Here is a 17,759-nt window from a genome sequence, read left to right as displayed (position 1 = left end):
CGGGAGAAGATAGTTGGCTGGCTCGCAGTAATAACATATCAAAGAACCATGTTACTTTGGATACCAAGGACGGCAATAGCAGGTCACGTCACAACAAACATAAGCGCCGCATTAACACCGACAATACCGAGGATACGGCAGTCAATGTCGGATTCAATGGCTCTAAATCCGGTCAGCAAAAAAAGCCATTCAAAAGAAGCACTCCGGGACCGTCCAGTTTGGACCGTATACTCGATCACTCGTGTCAAATACAGGACACCCCCGACAAGCCAGCCAACCACACCAACAGGGATTGTTGGGTGTTCAAGCAGGCCGGCATGTTAAATGCCGAAAACAAAGATAAAGGGCCACATAGCGATGACAAGGAAGAGCCCCGGCAGCCGAACACCGGAGGACAGAAGAGGTTCCCCCCACAAGTGCAGATGGTGAACATGATATATGCAACCCACATCCCCAAGAGGGAGCGGAAGCGTGCGCTCAGGGACGTATATGCGTTGGAGCCAGTCGCCCCAAAGTTCAACCCATGGTCCTCCTGTCCGATCACCTTCGATCGCAGGGACCACCCCACTAGTATCCGCCATGGCGGATTCGCCGCACTAGTCCTAGACCCAATTATTGAAGGATTTCACCTCACTCGAGTCCTTATGGATGGCGGCAGAAGCCTGAACCTGCTTTACCAGGACACAGTGCGCAAAATGGGTATAGACCCCTCAAGGATCAAACCCACAAAAACGACCTTTAAAGGCGTCATACCAGGTGTAGAGGCCCATTGCACAGGCTCAGTCACACTGGAAGTGCTCTTCGGATCCCCGGATAACTTCCGAAGCGAAGAGTTAATCTTCGATATAGTCCCATTCCGCAGTGGTTATCATGCACTGCTCGGGCGAACCGCATTTGCGATATTCAATGCGGTACCGCATTATGCATACCTCAAGCTCAAGATGCCAGGACCTCGGGGGGTCATTACAGTTAATGGAAACATAGAGCGCTCTCTACGAACGGAGGAGCACACCGCGGCCCTCGCAGTGGAAGCGCAAAGCAGTCTCTTAAGGCAATCCACTAGTTCGGCATTTAAGGACCCGAACACCTTCAAGCGCACCTGGAGTAATCGGCAACAGGACCGCCTGGCACGTTCCGAGCTCGCATAGCAATGCGGCCCCCACCCCGCCCAAGCCAAATGGTGAAACTCGTGCCACGCGTACATAATTACGCATTAAAAATACCATGGGCACAGGTAGGGAGGGGGCACGATTACGGCACGCTCCAAGACACGGCTTAAACCGCACTAGGGGCTTCCTGCTTTGTTATTTTTCTCTTTTAGGACTTTAATCTCTGGAAACCCTATCCGGTAGCATGATTGCCGAACATATGATGCAGCAACCAAGAAGGCAGAAAGCTATGTCACACCACGGAACTCCCGGGTGGATTATGATAACGAGTGAAATACTTGCTTTAATACTATCCTTCAGCTTGCCCTTGGAAGGGACATAGTCCTACTTTTTGCTTATCGCACTACCTGTATCATTCTGCTTTAACGCACCTTTTTGAATAAACAATGCATAGCATTAAGACTATTATTGCATTCTTCTTCTTTTCATTCATGACATCCAGCACCCGTACACTCTAGTACGGCCAATACGCTAGGGGCTTAAGCATACCCCACAATACGGCGTGAGAAGCCCGAACACTTTCGGCAGTGCGGCACCCCGAACTTATAGCATTATATGCATCAGCTCTGAATCATGTCTTGGGTCAATAGTTGGGTTTGCGCGGCTCCCATGTTTTGGTACCTTACGTTCCGCTATGTCGGCTAAGGTAGCACTGGGAGAACTACTGCGATTGTGCCCCGGTTCTGCTGGGCTAAGCACCTCAGTAGAGAAAGCTAAAACTGACTGTCATGATAAGGCGAGAGACTGGTCGTTGTTCGAGAGGTTTTTGAGTCCTTAAAGACTTATGCCGCTTAGAGCGAGGAGTCGGCCCTGTCTGGCTTAAGGCGTGTATCGCGCCCCGAATTCGGCCTTCCGAACACTAGGGGCTTCGCCGAAATTTAAAATTATAGAATTCTATGGCTAAGTGAGAGTGATAACGCATTATAGTCCGATTGCCTTGTTCGCTGTGCTGAGCACCTCCCTCGAAGGACCCAAAAATGGGAACAAGTGCTTAGGTTTATCCGAACACCCCGGCACTCGTGGCATGGGGGCAGAAGCCGACGACTAGCCATCTCTCAGATTTGATAAACAGCCAAAAAGAAGGTAATATTTTAAATTCCAACAAGCGTTGCATAGCGCTTATGAACAAGTCTTCATAATATAGGATCACACAAGCAAGTTTACTCAAATATTATATCTTTCGTACACTCGTCCTCTACAAGACGGGCACCCTTCAGGACACCCTCATAGTACATCTCGGGGTGGCAATGCTCCTTGCCCGCCGGCGGCCCTTCCTTAATCAGCTTCACGGCGTCCAGCTTGGCCCATTGCACCTTCACACGGGCGAAAGCCCGGCGTGCACCTTCGATGCAGACGGACCGCTTGATGACTTCCAGCCGTGGGCAGGCATCCATAAGCCGCCTCACCAGGCTGAAGTAGCTATTGGGAAGGGCGTCGCCAGGCCACATCCGGACTATAAAGCCCTTCATGGCCTCTTCGGCCGCCTTGTGTAGCTCGACCAGCTGCTTTAACTGGTCGCTCATAGGCACTGGGTGTTCGGTCCCAATATACTGGGCCCAGAACAACTTCTCCGTCGAGCTTCCCTCCTCGGCCCAGTAAAACTTCGTGGCATCCGACACGCTGCGGGGCAAATCTGCGAATGCTCCTGGAGAGCTCCGGATTCGGGTAAGTAACAAGTAATTTACTTTTACATGCTTGCTTTGCATATAGAATGCCTTACCCGCCGCTATCTTCTTCATCGCATCAATCTCCTGGAGGGACTTTTGGGCTTCGGCCTTGGCATTCTTTGCGCTCTCAAGGGCCGTGGCAAGCTCGGACGCTCGCATCTTCAAGTCAAGCTCCAATGCCTCGTGCTTCGTCATGAGAGCGTGGAGCTCTTGCTGCACCTCGCCCACCCGAGCCTCTTGCCTTTCCCGCTCGGTGCGCTCCTTGGCCGCTTTGTTTTCGGCCTCGGATAGCGCTTGCTTCAGGGTCGCCACCTCGGTCATGGCCCCTGGCAAATTTACAATGATCCTGTTATTTTGCAATCGCATTCTTTTTATATATATCCATAGACTAGGTACTACTTACCTTTGTTCTCCTCGAGCTGCCTCTTGGCAAGGCCGAGCTCTTCCTTGGACCCTTGGAGGTCCTGCTTCAGCACGGCGACCTCCGCAGTCAGTGCGGTAGAGGCCAGCAGCGAAGCCTGCATACGCATATAAAGATACTTATATTAGACTCTTTGATCCTCTGTTCGGCTTTTCTTTGTGAACACCGAACAGAGCATCAGGGGCTACTGTCTATGCGGTAATATTTTTCCTATATTTCAAAAACTTACCTCAAAGCCTGTTAGAAGGCTGGCACAGGCTTCAGTCAGTCCGCTCTTGGCGGACTGAACCTTCTGGACCACCGCACTCATAATAGTGCGGTGCTCTTCGTCGATGGAAGCGCTGCGAAGCGCTCCCAGCGGATTGTCCGGTGCCTCTGGATGGACAGAGGTCACCGGCACGGACGTCTTGCCCCTCTTGGAAGGAGGCCGCCTGCCTGAGTCCAGAACCACCGGAGGTTCCGGCGCGGTGTTCGGCTGAGGGCCGAACTCGGAGCCCTCGGGAGCCCTGCTCCTTCTGCTCCCGGAGTCCGGAAGGTCGCCTTGAGGCGCCTCCGGGACTGTCTCCCCTCGACCCGGTGCCTCTTGAGACAACACCTCGGCATTGTCCGTAGGGCAAGGGGAGGTGGCGGTCGGAAGTGGATCGCTATTCATATCCGACGAGCCCAGGGAGCCGTCCGACGAGGATACGTCGATACGGGCTCGGGGCGGTCTGCATAATCATAATTCGGCGTTAGGAGAAGCAGTGCGACAAAAGTATGCTATGAGTTACTCTGGTATCCGAATACTTACGACTTCGCCAGGGGCTTGGCCCTGAGCAGCCACTCGTCTTCGCCTTCAGCGATGGTGGTGGAGTAGTCCAGAAGGAGAGTCCTTCCCTTGTTGGACCCTCCGGCCCCCCAGTGGGGGCGGCCTTCCTTTTCTTGTCTCCCCCGGCTGAAGGGGGAGCATCTTCATCTTCCTCCTCGTCTTCGGGGGAGGAGTGTGTAGCGGAGTTATCGAACGATGAGTCCGATAACACCTGGCGCCGGGAACTCTTTCGGGTCCCCTTGACCTTCTTGGTCTTCTCCGGCACCTGGTAAGGAGCCGGAGTCAGCATCTCCGTCAGGAGAGCGTTCGCAGTGTCTTCGAGTAGAGGGGCCGGACAGTAAATCTGCCCCGACGTCTCCACCCAGTCCTGTTAAAGGCATGGAGCTCAGACCCCGCACATGGTTAAGCAAGGGGAAATAAATATCCTACCGGATGTATAGAACTCACCGAATGCACTCGGCGATTCACGCTTAGCCTACGGTCCTCGGTGAGAGAGGGAGGGACCTCGGCGCCCTTGAACAGCACCCTCCAGACGTCCTTGTGCATCATGTCGAAGAGCTCGCTCAGAGTTTGGTGCTGGGCTGGGTCGAACTCCCACAAGTTGAAATCCCGTTGTTGACACGGGAGGATCCGGCGGATGAGCATGACTTGGACTATGTTGACAAGCTTGAGTTTCTTGTTTGCCATGTTCCGGATACATTTCTGGAGTCCGTCCAGCTCCACCGATGAACCCCACGACAAGCCCTTCTCTTTCCAGGAAGTGAGCCGTGTAGGGAATCCGGATCGAAACTCGGGAGCCGCCGCCCAGTTGGTGTCGCGTGGCTCGGTGATGTAGAACCAGGCCGATTGCCACCCCTTTATGGTCTCCACGAAGGGGCCTTCAAGCCATATAACATTGGGCATCTTGCCCACCATGGCTCCGCCGCATTCTGCTTGTTGGCCGCCCACCACCTTCGGCTTGATATTGAAGGTCTTCAGCCACAGACCGAAGTGGGGGCGGATGCGGAGGAAAGCCTCACAGACGACGATGAATGCCGAAATGTTGAGGATGAAATTCGGGGCCAGATCATGAAAGTCCAGCCCGTAGTAGAACATGAGACCGCAGACGAATGGATGAAGGGGAAACCCCAGTCCACGGAGGAAGTGGTGGAGGAAAACTACTCTCTCATGAGGTTCCGGGGTGGGGACGATCTGCCCCGCAGCGGGGAGCCGATGCGCGATATTCGTGGCTAAGTATCCGGCTCCGTGCAGCTTTTTGATGTGTTCCTCCGTAACGGAGGAAGCCATCCACTTGCCTCCCGCTCCGGACATGTTTGGAGGAGGTTGAGGAGAAATATGTGGACTTGGGCGTTGGGGCTCGAGTGCGCAAGAATGGATGAGTAAGGAGGAAGAAGGCGTGGGTAGAGAAAGGTTAAACCTTATCCCTTTTTAAGGGCGGCCGAAACTATGCGCCCCCACTAGCCTGGTAAAACTCGCTTATCCCCCAAGCGCCGTAATCGATGGCGCGGTTGGGTTACCCACGCCCGTATTGATGAGAATCCCGTAATAAGGGGAACACGATCTCTGCTTTGACAAGACGTGTCAAGAAACTGCCTCGCGTTATGTGCGGGGCTAGTTAAAGAAAAACGATTCGAATAATCACCGAGCCATGGCATGAGGTCATGTTGCCTAAACGTGTCAGCAGATTAGATTTGTGGAAATATTATTCTCTCTACGGTGGTATGTGGAACTTATTTTGCAGGGTCGGACACTATCCTTTTATTTGAACTCTTCTGTGGTATATCCGGAGGTGGAACCCGCCTTGCAATGCCGAAGACAACACTGCGCGCCGGACTCTCGTCATTGAAGCCTGGTTCAGGGGCTACTGAGGGAGTCCGGGATTAGGGGGTCTCCGGACAGCCGGACTCTATCCTTTGGCTGGACTATTGGACTATGAAGATACAAGATTGAAGACTTCGTCCCGTGTCCGGATAGGGCTTTTCTTGGCGTGGAAGGCAAGCTAGGCAATACGGATATGGATATCTCCTCCTTTGTAACCGACCTTGTGTAATCCTAACCCTCTCCGGCGTCTATATAAACCGGAGGGTTCTAGTCCGTAGGACAACATACGATCATACCATAGGCTAGCTTTTAGGGTTTAGCCCCTCCGATCTCGTGGTAGATTAACTCTTGTAATAACCATATCATCAAGAATAAATCAAGCAGGACGTAGGGTTTTACCTCCATCAAGAGGGCCCGAACCTGAGTAAAACATCGTGTCCCTGCCTCCTGTTACCATCCGTCTTAGACGCACAGTTCGGGACCCCCTACCCGAGATCCGCCGGTTTTGACACCGACAATAAGAGAAAACTTCACTGTGGTCACTAAGCTCATCACAATGTCCACCTATCTGTCAATGAAGCCCAACTTTAGCATTATGGCTCTCAGATATTCTCACTCAACCCTATCATAAGCCTTCATCATATCAAATTTCAAAGCACATGGCTGTTGTTTCATAGCCTTGTTTCTCTTCATAATGCAAGCATTCATAAGCTATTATAATTTTGTCAGTGATTAGTTTACCAGGGACAAAACCTGATTGTTCCTCAACAATAATGTCAGGTAGCAGTAACTGAATCTCTTGGACATTACCTTTGATATTATTATGTACATGACGTTGGAGAGGTTGATTGAGAGAAACTGAGACGAAACTGTCGTTTTTTTTTACCTTAGATATCAGGACTAGAACTGTCTCGTTGAGCAGCAGCATCGCTACCTCTTTCTTCGATCATGGGTAGGAGGACGTGACGGGCCACGACAGGCCAACAACACTATAACAAACAAAATAGAAGCGAAACAACGAGTGGTTAGATGGTTAGAGGAGCAGTGGCATCCTAACCTATTAGGGTTCAAGTCCCGATGCTTGCATTATTCTGAATTCCTACGGTGACTTCGTAAATCCCAAGATAAAATACCGACTCAGTCTTTAAAGATATTCATAGAGATAGAGTATGCGTGTGTGCGTTTATAGAAATCGATATATGCACATATCTATGAGCGCTTGCATCTATACTGTGTTAAAAGAACAAACAAAGTAGAAAAAACAAAACTGGCCGAGGACAACTTCGCTTGTACAGTACATCTGCACGAATAGCTGCATGCTTTTTGATCCAACGATTGTGTACGTGGGGCTGAGTTTTAGCAAACTCGTTTCTTCATTTGGTGTCCTCTAAGAAGTATGGCGGTGCCAGCTATAGAGCTTGTATGCTCGTTTTTTTTGTTGTATTTTTTATTTGCGAGGAAACTTCGGATCTTTTTATCATGAACAAAAAATATGTATTCATGTTCAGAGACAATCTAGCGACGACTATAAACGGTTGAACAAGCCAAGACGCGCTGTCATCATCGCCTCTCCTCACTGGAATCAAGCCAAGCTTGTTGTAATAGACAGTAGGAAAATTATCGTGTTAAGGCCCCACATGACTAGCATACTAGAGCATCAACCACAGTTGATGAAGCGAAGTATAGATTGAAAGGGCTCAATCCATAGATAGACGAATGAAGACAAACAAATAATGGATCCAAGCATATTCACCAAAGACACTGACCGAATCCAGCAAGATCCATCGCACACCTTCCCACGCCCCCCGACGACGCATCACCAAAACAAAGGTTGAGCGGGGAGAACCTTATTCCATCTTCAAAAAGTTTGGATCCAACAAAGACCACTGACCGAATCCTGCGAGATTCGTCGCACACCTCCACTTGCTCTCCAACAATATATCACCGAAATAGAGGCTAGGTAGCAAGAACCTTATTCGATCTTTAAAAAGCCATCATTATTTCGTCTTTCTAACTATAATACAAACCCTGAACGAACTAAAAAAACCTAAAAACATAGCAAGATCCCTCCTGCCGGGAGGGTACGTGTTCTCATCCGACTTGTATAAATACAACTAGCATAGGCATATGGTTTCAGAGAAAGAAAACGTGACACCGTTTACTACGCACCACCTTCCTCACAAATAAAAATTAACTATACCACAGCGATAGCCGCACTGACACACACAAATCGAGAAAAAGAAAACAACGCCAATGTGACACCAAGCTCATCCAACCAAGGGTTCACCTTCATCATTAAACGAAAAATTGCGCGGCAACGCTACGTACTACCGGCAGATCCGCAGCCGCTCCTTGCCATTCTCAAATTAGTGCGACACAGTTTTGCATAAAAAGCAAGTCATTTTGCTTAGTAAATACACAACAGTACTTTCTCCGTTTTTATTTATTTCACGTATTAGATTTGGTCAAAATCAAGCTTTATAAATTTTAACAAAGTTTATACACAAAATATTAGCATATACAATAACAAAACAATACTAGTATATTTATTATTGAATGTACTTTCATTTCATATAGATTTGTTATGATAAATTTTTATATTTTTTTTATAAACTTGGTTAAATTTTAGTAAATTTGACTTCAGTCAACTCTAATATGCGAAGTAAATAAAGAAGTAAAAAAGAAGAGGGGTCCACAACATTAGCTTTTTGTCAAGTGAGAGCGTGAGAGAAGTGCACTGCTGCGCATGCACAAAACATTGCCTGTCCAGCCAAAGACTTACGTTTAATTTTTCTCATATCATTTTGAATGGCTCATAAGTTTTGAACCAATATTCTGATTTTAAAACTTTTCATATATTTGAACTCATGCGCAAAGACGTTCAAAACAAGACCGATTTTCGATAATTTTTAATTGAGTTTAAAATTCATGAAACATATTTCATATAAAATCTTTTGAACGAAACAATTTCAATCAGTTTCACAAGTTCACATTTCAGTTTTGTATATTCTTTTCAATTTCACATTTTAGTTTCGTATATTCTTTTCAATTTCAGAAGCTGCTTATTTCACACAAAAAATCACATCTCGTTCAATTACACATTTTTTAAATAACACATTTCACTCAATTGAAATAAACCGCTACACATTTTCATATAATCAGTTTCACATATTGACATTACATTTCACTTTTCACTGATTTATTTCACAAAAATCACATATATTTCAATTGCATATTTTTGTAAAAACCTATTTCACTCTTTTCAAAAAAATGTTGTACACTTTTTAAAAATCATTTTCACATGTTGACATTGCATTTCACTTTCGTTGAATTGTTTCACACAAATCACATCTATTTCAATTATAATTTTTTGTAATAACATATTTCACTATTTTAAAATAAATTGGTACACATTATGAAATAATAATGTTTCACATGTTGACATTACATTTCATTTTTCACTGGCTTGTTTCGCAAACTCACATATATTTCAATCGCACATTTTTGTAAAAACATCTTTCACTCTTTTGAAATAAACTGTTACACATTTTCAAAAAAATCAATTTCACATGTTCACATTACATTTACTTTTGCATTGGCTTGTTTCCAAAAAGACCAATCTATTTCAATTGCACATTTTTGAAATAACATATTTCATTCTTTTGAAATAAACTGTTACATATTTCCAAATATCATTTTCACAAATTGACATTTCATAATGACATATTTCACTTTTTTCAAACTAGTCAAAACGTATCCAAGATTGATCTTGTTCTAAAGGTCTTTGTGCCAAAAATTCAAATATATAAAAAGTTTCAAAAACAAGTTTATAGTTTAGAAGATATGAGTGATTTAAATTGACTAAGATTAACAAAAAGTTATGAATTTGTTTGGGAGAGACAAGTGATGTCGCATGTATACTAGTACATTCACAAAAACTAGTACTATGGGCCATCAAACTGATACATTAAAAAAATACCAAAAAGTAAGAAAGCTATACAAAAAATATATTTTCTACTCCCTCCGTCCCACAATGTAAGAGTGTTTTTGACAGTACATCTCCGTCACACAATATAAGAGTGTTTTTGACAGTACACTAGTGTCAAAAACACTTTTATATTATAGGACGAAGGGAGTAGCTTGCAAAAACATCTTGCATTATGATACGGAGGGACTACATATCTGTACGCCATAGCACGAATCACTGGCAAAAAACAGTGGTGTGAGATGTACCGGCAGGTACCGTTAACGCGCAAAGTGACTTTGTGCCTTCATCATACGACAGAGCCTTTTTATTCACCACGGCAACAGTCTCCTGCATCATGGCCTTGATCAGCTCCGCACGACCGCACTCACATAAACATACACACGCACATACAGTCAGCAATGTGCAGAGTTGATTCCCGCAGGATCAAGAAATGCATTCAACACACGGCGACTTCTCACGAAAACGTGTATCAGCACAGTATATATATACCTCGCCAAATCGAAGCAGTTCCAACTAAAACAGTGTGTAAAACGTAGCCAAACCAAACGGAATGCACGGCAAGGTAAGGCTTGTTCGCCGCCAGCTAGGCCCCGGGCACGGCGTCCTTCATCCGATCGTACCCCTGTACCTGCCCGTGGTAGCCCGTCGCGTGGCCACCGGCGCCGGCGAACCGGCCACGCCCACGCGCGTAGCCCACACGACGCGCGCCCACCGGGTGCCGCCCCGTCAGGTGCCGGTGCGCCCACGTGCCCGCTCCCAGCGCGAACACCGTGAGGCTACAGCCGAACAGCAGGGCGCCCACCGAGACGATGGCCACGACTGTCACCGGCGCCCAGAGAGGGCTGGTGAGGAGCAAGAGTGGGGCGAGGACGACGAGCACGACTGACGCGACGGTGAGCGTGACGCCGGTGAGGACCAGGAGTGCGGCCAAGGAGACGGCGAGGGCTAGGTAGACGAGGAGCTGGGCGTTGGATGGATGGACGCGCCGGCGGGGCGAGTAGGACGCTTGGACGCTACGGGGCCGGACCGGACGAGGAACGGCCGGCAACGAGCTTCCCGGCCGATCCGCCATGGCAAGAGCCGCGAGATGGATGGGTGCGAAGATAGAGTTGCTGGTGAGGAGATGGCGGGGAGGAGTTGAAGTGTGCGTGCTTGTCGGGAACGACGTGTGCCAGCAGGCCAGCGTGTAAGGCATGCACGGCGACGTGTGGCACCCTGGCACCGATGAGCACAGTGCAACTAAAAGTGAAACACAAGCTTTCGTTGCTTTGTTGGAGCAAGACACTTGACATACACACACCAATTGAACAGTCCTCTGCTGAGGTTATCCGTGAAATTTCGGAACTGAAATTTCTGATAATTTACACGTTGTTCACTTTGCTCTGGTCCAGAGCTTGAAGGCATCTTAATTCGCAGAAATTTTAAAACACAGAAACAAGAAAAAACACAAAAATAGAATGTCATGACATCTTGATTGTACGACAAGAATTCAAGTTATTTGATTGTGCACATGAAAACTATAGGATTATTCACAAAGATTGTAGTGAAATTTTCGTGTGGAATAGTATAAATGAATCCTAAGGGGAAAAAATCATATGGATTGTATTCTTTCGAATCAAACAACACACGTAGGAAAAACTCCCAAGGTTAGAGTCCTCCAAAATGCTTTTGCCAATCCTTTGAATCGAAGAGCCCCTACTTAGAGATGTTGGAAGCGAAAAACTGTGACACTGTACACGCTGTTAAGTTGTTCCATCATTATGCCGTCGTTTTAGCTCATCAAAAGCACCCAAGCTCTGAGCAGTGAACCCGCCTGTAAACTAAGATCATGGCAAAGATAAATACCGCAGGTTATTTTCTAGGAGTAGTATATAAAAGACCTAAAACCATCCTATTTATCAACAAACAATTCCATTATTTCCTTTACCTGATGAACCCGGAACGCGAACCTGACACCCTGATGGAGCAGCACTTCACTGTTCTGCTCTTTCAGACGTTTGAAGAGTGCTGTTTCCCTGGTGTGATCTTTGTTGATGCCTCTTAAACCATCGATCTCCGAGACCACCCGCGTCATGTACTGCTTTGCGAGGTTGACGCACGCCAACTTGACCTGCGAGAAATCACAGCACAACGCATGCGAGAATTCAGACGATAATGTCAGCTTAGGTAAGCATCCACAATGCTATTAGAGTTGTGAAAATGCACCTTGACAATTAAACCTGCGTCTGACATCCAGCCAACTGGGATGTCTTGCTCCTTGTACCTTGAGATGAGATTGTTCTTCGTGTCGGCGGCATCCCTATCTTGCAGGAACTTGTGGACGCTCTTCTCTGTTCTGAGAATAATAAACAGAACAGGGGAATTTTAGTTAGCGCACTCGTGCATCTAGGCACTCTCAAGTTACCCAGCCATTAGACAGCAAGACATACTTCTCAAAGAGGGAGTACATCTTGCCGAGCGCTGCGTCGCGGTGGAGCGCGCGGTCATCGACGAAGGACGATATCTGCTTCTCTAGCTGCAGAAGGCCCTGGTACCTGGCAGCGGCGTCTCGCAATGTGTCTGCTCTTTTCTCCGGCCAGTCGAAGTGCTTCAGGACTGCTTGTTCATCCACCTGAAGAATAATACTACGTTCATCGACTTCTGGTCAATCAGGGAGAGGTTACCGATCAAAAGAATGAGCGGACACTCACCAGGAAGGAGAGCTCTTCGTCGAGCCATGTCACAAACGCGACGACGTCCTCGATGCTCGCGAAGGTCGCATCCCGGACTTCGGCGACCAAGGTTCGCACAAAGTCCCCTTGGGTCTCCACATCGGCTTGAACCTACAACGCCGGCTACAATTATTCTGCATTTCTGCTCTGTGGAAGTACTAATGAGCACGCAAATTTGTTGCTGCACTTGATCAAGGAGGAACTAGGGAACGGCGCATGGTTCCAGAGCGATTGTTTCGTACTCACGGCAAGGAGATGAGAGGAGTTCTTGGTGATCTCCCCGATCAAGTCGCTCTTGGGAGCCGTTGACCCGCCGGACGCCTTGGGGCCTCGGGAGCCAGCCTGCCTGGCCTCGCCGCGGCTGGTCAGGGACTGGTAGAACTCCACGATCTCGGGCGCGCGGCGCATTCTTTCGCCGCCGCCGCCCACAGCCACAGGCAGACGGCCCTTGCCGGGCACTTTCATAGACGGCGGCGGCGGGACAGGGCCTCCAGGCAGCCGCGGAGGAGGCCCAGGTGGCGGTGGAACGCCTGGCGGGCGTGGCGGGCAGGTCAACGACGGGCTGCTGGTGGGTGCGGCGGGGACGGTGGGCTTGGTCCGCCTCGGCGGCGGCTTCGGCTTCCTCGGAGCTCTCTTGTTGGAGGCAAGCCGCTCCTCCATCGTTTCCTCGTTCCTGAAAACTTCGCGTGGTGTTCTTGCACACGAATCAGTTGAACGTCTCCGCTGTCTGCCTCACCCTACCGGTCACATGCTGCCGTGTTAATTTGCAAACGCGGATTAGCTTGACTTTTGCGATCACGTATGGGGCCGGAGTTGAATCCATCGTTAACACATTAATTATTTTTCTGCGGAAGAATTTCATTAATTAACCCAGTAGATGGCATTATATTGTACTCATGCACTGCTCGAGTTGATCTGTTCCGACGAAAGGATTAGGTGGTCAGATCACTAATTCAGTAGACAGTTACAATGTGATGTTAACCATGTAATTTTCAGCAAGGCGATGGTGATACTAGCAAAGTCAACGAAACAATTAGTAGAAAAAATGATGCGCACACGTATTAGCAAAATCCACAAGCCAAACCAAAGCATGAAATGTTCGGACTAAGAGTGCACTTCAAACATTCTAAGAGCATGTTTTTTCATGTGGGATTCTAAGGACATCTCCAATACCTACCCACAAAATGGCATAATATTTATTTATGATTACGGGTATGTCTCTAGACTCATCCGTAAATTCGAATACGAGAACTGGCCATCTAATTATGTCCCTTACAAGTCCGTTCCTACTTTCCTTAAGTCCGTAACACCCAATAGCATAAAATCTTTGATGAGTAAAATAATCAAATGCAACACTAATTCAAATATAAATATTGCAATCCAACTAGGTTTTGAATTAAAAATAAATAAATCCGCACATAAGGTCTACTTCTTCTCTTCAAGCGCCCACGGATGTTCAATGAGATCTTCCTTAAGCTATCCATGAGTTCCTCGATGTCAAGTATGTTGATGCATTTGGACAAACTCCTCAAATATGGCCGGATTTTAATGTGGAAGTTCGATAGGATCATCCATCTTCTCAAATTTCAGACCTCTGGCAGCATCTTCATTCTCATCCTCCATGATCATGTTGTGCATGATCACGCAACACCTCATCACCTCCCACAAGGTCTCCAGGTCCCATATTTTCCTAGGTCCCCGAACAACTGTAAAACGAGCTTGGAGCACTCCAAATACGCTCTGCACATCCTTTCTAACTCCTTGTCTTTGAGCAAAGTGAGATATTTTCTCACCAACTAGGTCAGAGATAGTTGACAACAGTTCTTGTGGAAGGATAGATACCTACTGTTGGCAATATACCCTAAAGACAATAATATGGTATTGTGTTATTTATTTTCATGTTTATAATTAAGAGTTTATATTCTACGTTATAACTGTCATGATTCTGGAATATGCGATTCAGTGGAAAACCCATATGCACGTGCGGAATGATAAGTGGTAAAACATGATTCCTAGTCTTGCCTCTAGCACTAGCTCAAGTGTTGTATGTTGATCGTGTTTTTAGGATCTTGGGATATCGTTAAGTGTAACGATGGTCCTAAAATAACATTGAGAGTATGGCATTGGAAGAACGATGATATTGAATTGACCCAACTTGTTTGTTATACTTTGAGATACAATCGTCACAAGTCAATCGATATAACACGGAGAGTTAATGTATCCTTTAGTTCCTTGGACCATAAGAGTATCGTAGTCACTTCTTACCGGAGGATGGACTTTGGGGTTGCTCAAACGTCATCTATAACACGGTGATTATAACGACAACTTTCAGGCTCATCGGAAAGTTTGACAAGTGGCTAGATAGCTTAAGAGTGGGATTTGCTCCTCCGATGATGAAGAGATATTCTTAGGACCCTCTCGATGTAACGACATCCACCATCATCTGGCCAGACACGGGTGACTAGGTCCAGGGATGCCAGAACATGTCAACGAGGAAGAAGAATAAAACCGGTAACGAGGAGACCGGTATAGTGAGCATAAGAATGACTCAAGAGGATAACGATATATCTCACCTCGAGTTTTGTAAAGTATCATGAAGCAAAGGGAATATCACATGATAACCAAAGGTTCACCCGAGTATCATTCATGTATACATAGGGATCAATATAGATGGCCATGATTATGCTATTGGTCATTGGACAAAAGGATTTTTGTTCATGTCTATGTTTTATCGAACCTAAAGGGTCACATGCTTAAGGGAATCATGATATCTTGACTATTAGTGTAGTAAGAGTTATGAAAAAGTATTCACCAAATAGTTTCATGAATATTAGAAATAGTTTTGAGAGAAACCGGAAGCGTTTCAGAGTTACAGGAAGAGTTTCAGAGTTTACCGGGTAATACCGGTGAAAGTGCAAGTGTCACTTAAATTATATTGTGGTGTGATGAAAATTTGGTTAGTGAAACTAATATCAGTTGCTAAATTTTATCTCAGGATATTGGTTCCAAGTTATTCTTGATGGAGGTGTGCGACCCCCCAATTCAAAAAGATCAAAGGCGTGGTTTACCGGTAATTCGAAGGTTTTCTTTTTGGTTTGATTCGAGTCGTAGGAAAGACTGCACCATTAAGAGGGGTCTTTGTGGATTTATGTTGTGTGGGAATGACATCGTCAAAACCTATACACCGGCCTTCCCACTCCTACCACCAAATACCCACAGTGTGCAACCGAAGTTTTCTGGATACCTAATACGTCCATTTTGCATCATGCTTTTATATCGATACTTATTGCATTATGGGATGTTATTACACATTATGTCACAATACTAATACCTATTCTCTCTTATTTTACAAGGTTTACATGAAGAGGGGGAATGCCGGCAGCTGGAATTCTGGGCTAGAAAAGGAGCAAATATTATAGACCTATTCTGCACACCTACAGAAGTCCTGAAACTTCACGGAAGTCATTTTTGGAATTAATAAAAAAATATTGAGCGAAGAAAATACCAGAGGGGCCCACACCATGGCCACGAGGGTGGAGGGCGCGCTCCCTGCCTCGTGGGCCCCCTGGTGGCCCTCCGATGCCCATCTTTGGCTATATGGAGTCTTTCTTCGAGGAAAAAATCATAAGAAAGCTTTCGGGAAGAAACTCCGCCGCCATGAGGCGGAACCTTGGCGGAACCAATCTAGGGCTCCGACAGAGCTGTTCTGCCGGGGAAACCTCCCTCCGGGAGGGGGAAATCATCACCATCGTCATCACCAACGATCCTCTCATTGGGAGGGGATCAATCTCATCAACATCTTCACAGCACCATCTCATCTCAAACCCTAGTTCATCTCTTGTATCCAATCTTTGTATCCAAACCTCAGATTGGTACCTGTGGGTTGCTAGTAGTGTTGATTACTCCTTGTAGTTGATGCTAGTTGGTTTACTTGGTGGAAGATCATATGTTCAGATCCATTATGCATATTAATACCGCTCTGATTATGAACATGAATATGCTTTGTGAGTAGTTACGTTTGTTCCTGAGGATATGGGAGAAGTCTTGCTATAAGTAGTCATGTGAATTTGGTATTCGTTTGATATTTTGATGAGATGTATGTTGCCATCCCTCTAGTGGTGTCGTGTGAACATCGACCACATGACACTTCACCATTGTTTGGGCCTAGAGGGAGGCATTGGGAAGTAATAAGTAGATGATGGGTTGCTAGAGTGACAGAAGCTTAAACCCTAGTTTATGCGTTGCTTCGTAAGGGGCTGATTTCGATCCATATGTTTCATGCTATGGTTAGGTTTACCTTAATACTTCCGTTGTAGTTGCGGATGCTTGCAATAGGGGTTAATCATAAGTGGGATGCTTGTCCAAGTAAGGACAATACCCAAGCACCAGTCCACCCACATATCAAATTATCAAAGTACTGAACGCGAATCATATGAACGTGATGAAAACTAGCTTGACGATAATTCCCATGTGTCCTCGGGAGCGCTTTCCTTCATATAAGAGTTTGTCCAGGCTTGTCCTTTGCTACAAAAAGGATTGGGCCATCTTGCTACACCTTATTTACTTTTATTACTTGCTACTCGTTACAAATTACCTTATCACAAAACTATCTGTTAATGACAATTTCAGTGCTTGCAGAGAATACCTTACTGAAAACTGCTTATCATTTCCTTCTTCTCCTCGTTGGGTTCGACACTCTTACTTATCAAAAAGGCTACGATAGATCCCCTACACTTGTGGGTCATCAATACCCCGTGCGCACGGGGGTCAAGGTAGTCAGGAACTTTCTTGGTTGACCCCCGTGCGCACGGGGTACTACATAACTCTCTGGATACCCCGTGCGCAGAGGGTGCGTGTATGTCCCTGGATATCCCGTGCGCATGGGCTGGAGTCCAACATGCAGAAATAGTGACTCGGCCTAGAACAATATAAATACCCCCCTTCTTCCTCCTCCACCCCTAACTCTAATGTCTTGTTGAGTTCCACCATTGCTACACCTCATTTTGCTCAATACTCTTAATCCCTCCACCCAAACTTGTTGAAACTGTGGGGATTGGGAGAGCAAGACCTGAACTACACATTGACCAAACCAAATTGCGTTCCCAAAACATTCATCCATCATTAACTTGTTACTCTTGGAGCTTTGGCTTCTAGGCGGTTTGAGGTTCCACCAG

At 46.6% G+C, this 17,759-nt stretch overlaps 1 protein-coding gene and 1 pseudogene across 2 annotated transcripts; both read right to left on the bottom strand.

Moving 5' to 3' along the window:
- Positions 1 to 10,160: 10,160 nt before the first annotated feature.
- On the bottom strand, positions 10,161 to 11,118 carry LOC125548443 (oleosin pseudogene; annotated as a pseudogene).
- Positions 11,119 to 11,348: 230 nt separating this feature from the next.
- On the bottom strand, positions 11,349 to 13,341 carry LOC125548442 (protein CHUP1, chloroplastic). 2 transcript variants are annotated; one of them, XM_048712032.2, is made up of 6 exons: positions 12,832 to 13,341; positions 12,565 to 12,696; positions 12,304 to 12,485; positions 12,080 to 12,209; positions 11,802 to 11,984; positions 11,349 to 11,687 (listed from the first exon to the last, which is right to left on the bottom strand). In XM_048712032.2, the coding sequence occupies exons 1-6, from the start codon at positions 13,243 to 13,245 to the stop codon at positions 11,646 to 11,648; spliced, it is 1,083 nt and encodes a 360-aa protein (XP_048567989.1). In that variant the 5' UTR covers positions 13,246 to 13,341; the 3' UTR covers positions 11,349 to 11,645. The 2 variants fall into 2 exon arrangements, with proteins under 2 accessions (XP_048567989.1, XP_048567988.1); XM_048712031.2 differs by having other exon boundaries at positions 11,349 to 11,694; positions 12,832 to 13,340.
- Between the last annotated feature and the right edge of the window lie 4,418 nt (positions 13,342 to 17,759).

Source organism: Triticum urartu, chromosome 3A, assembly GCF_056163025.1.
Source record: "Triticum urartu cultivar PI428250 chromosome 3A, HENAU_Tu73, whole genome shotgun sequence".
NCBI lineage: Eukaryota > Viridiplantae > Streptophyta > Magnoliopsida > Poales > Poaceae > Triticum > Triticum urartu.
Note: the sequence above shows the minus strand (reverse complement) of the source record. Positions and strands in the feature narration are given on the sequence as shown.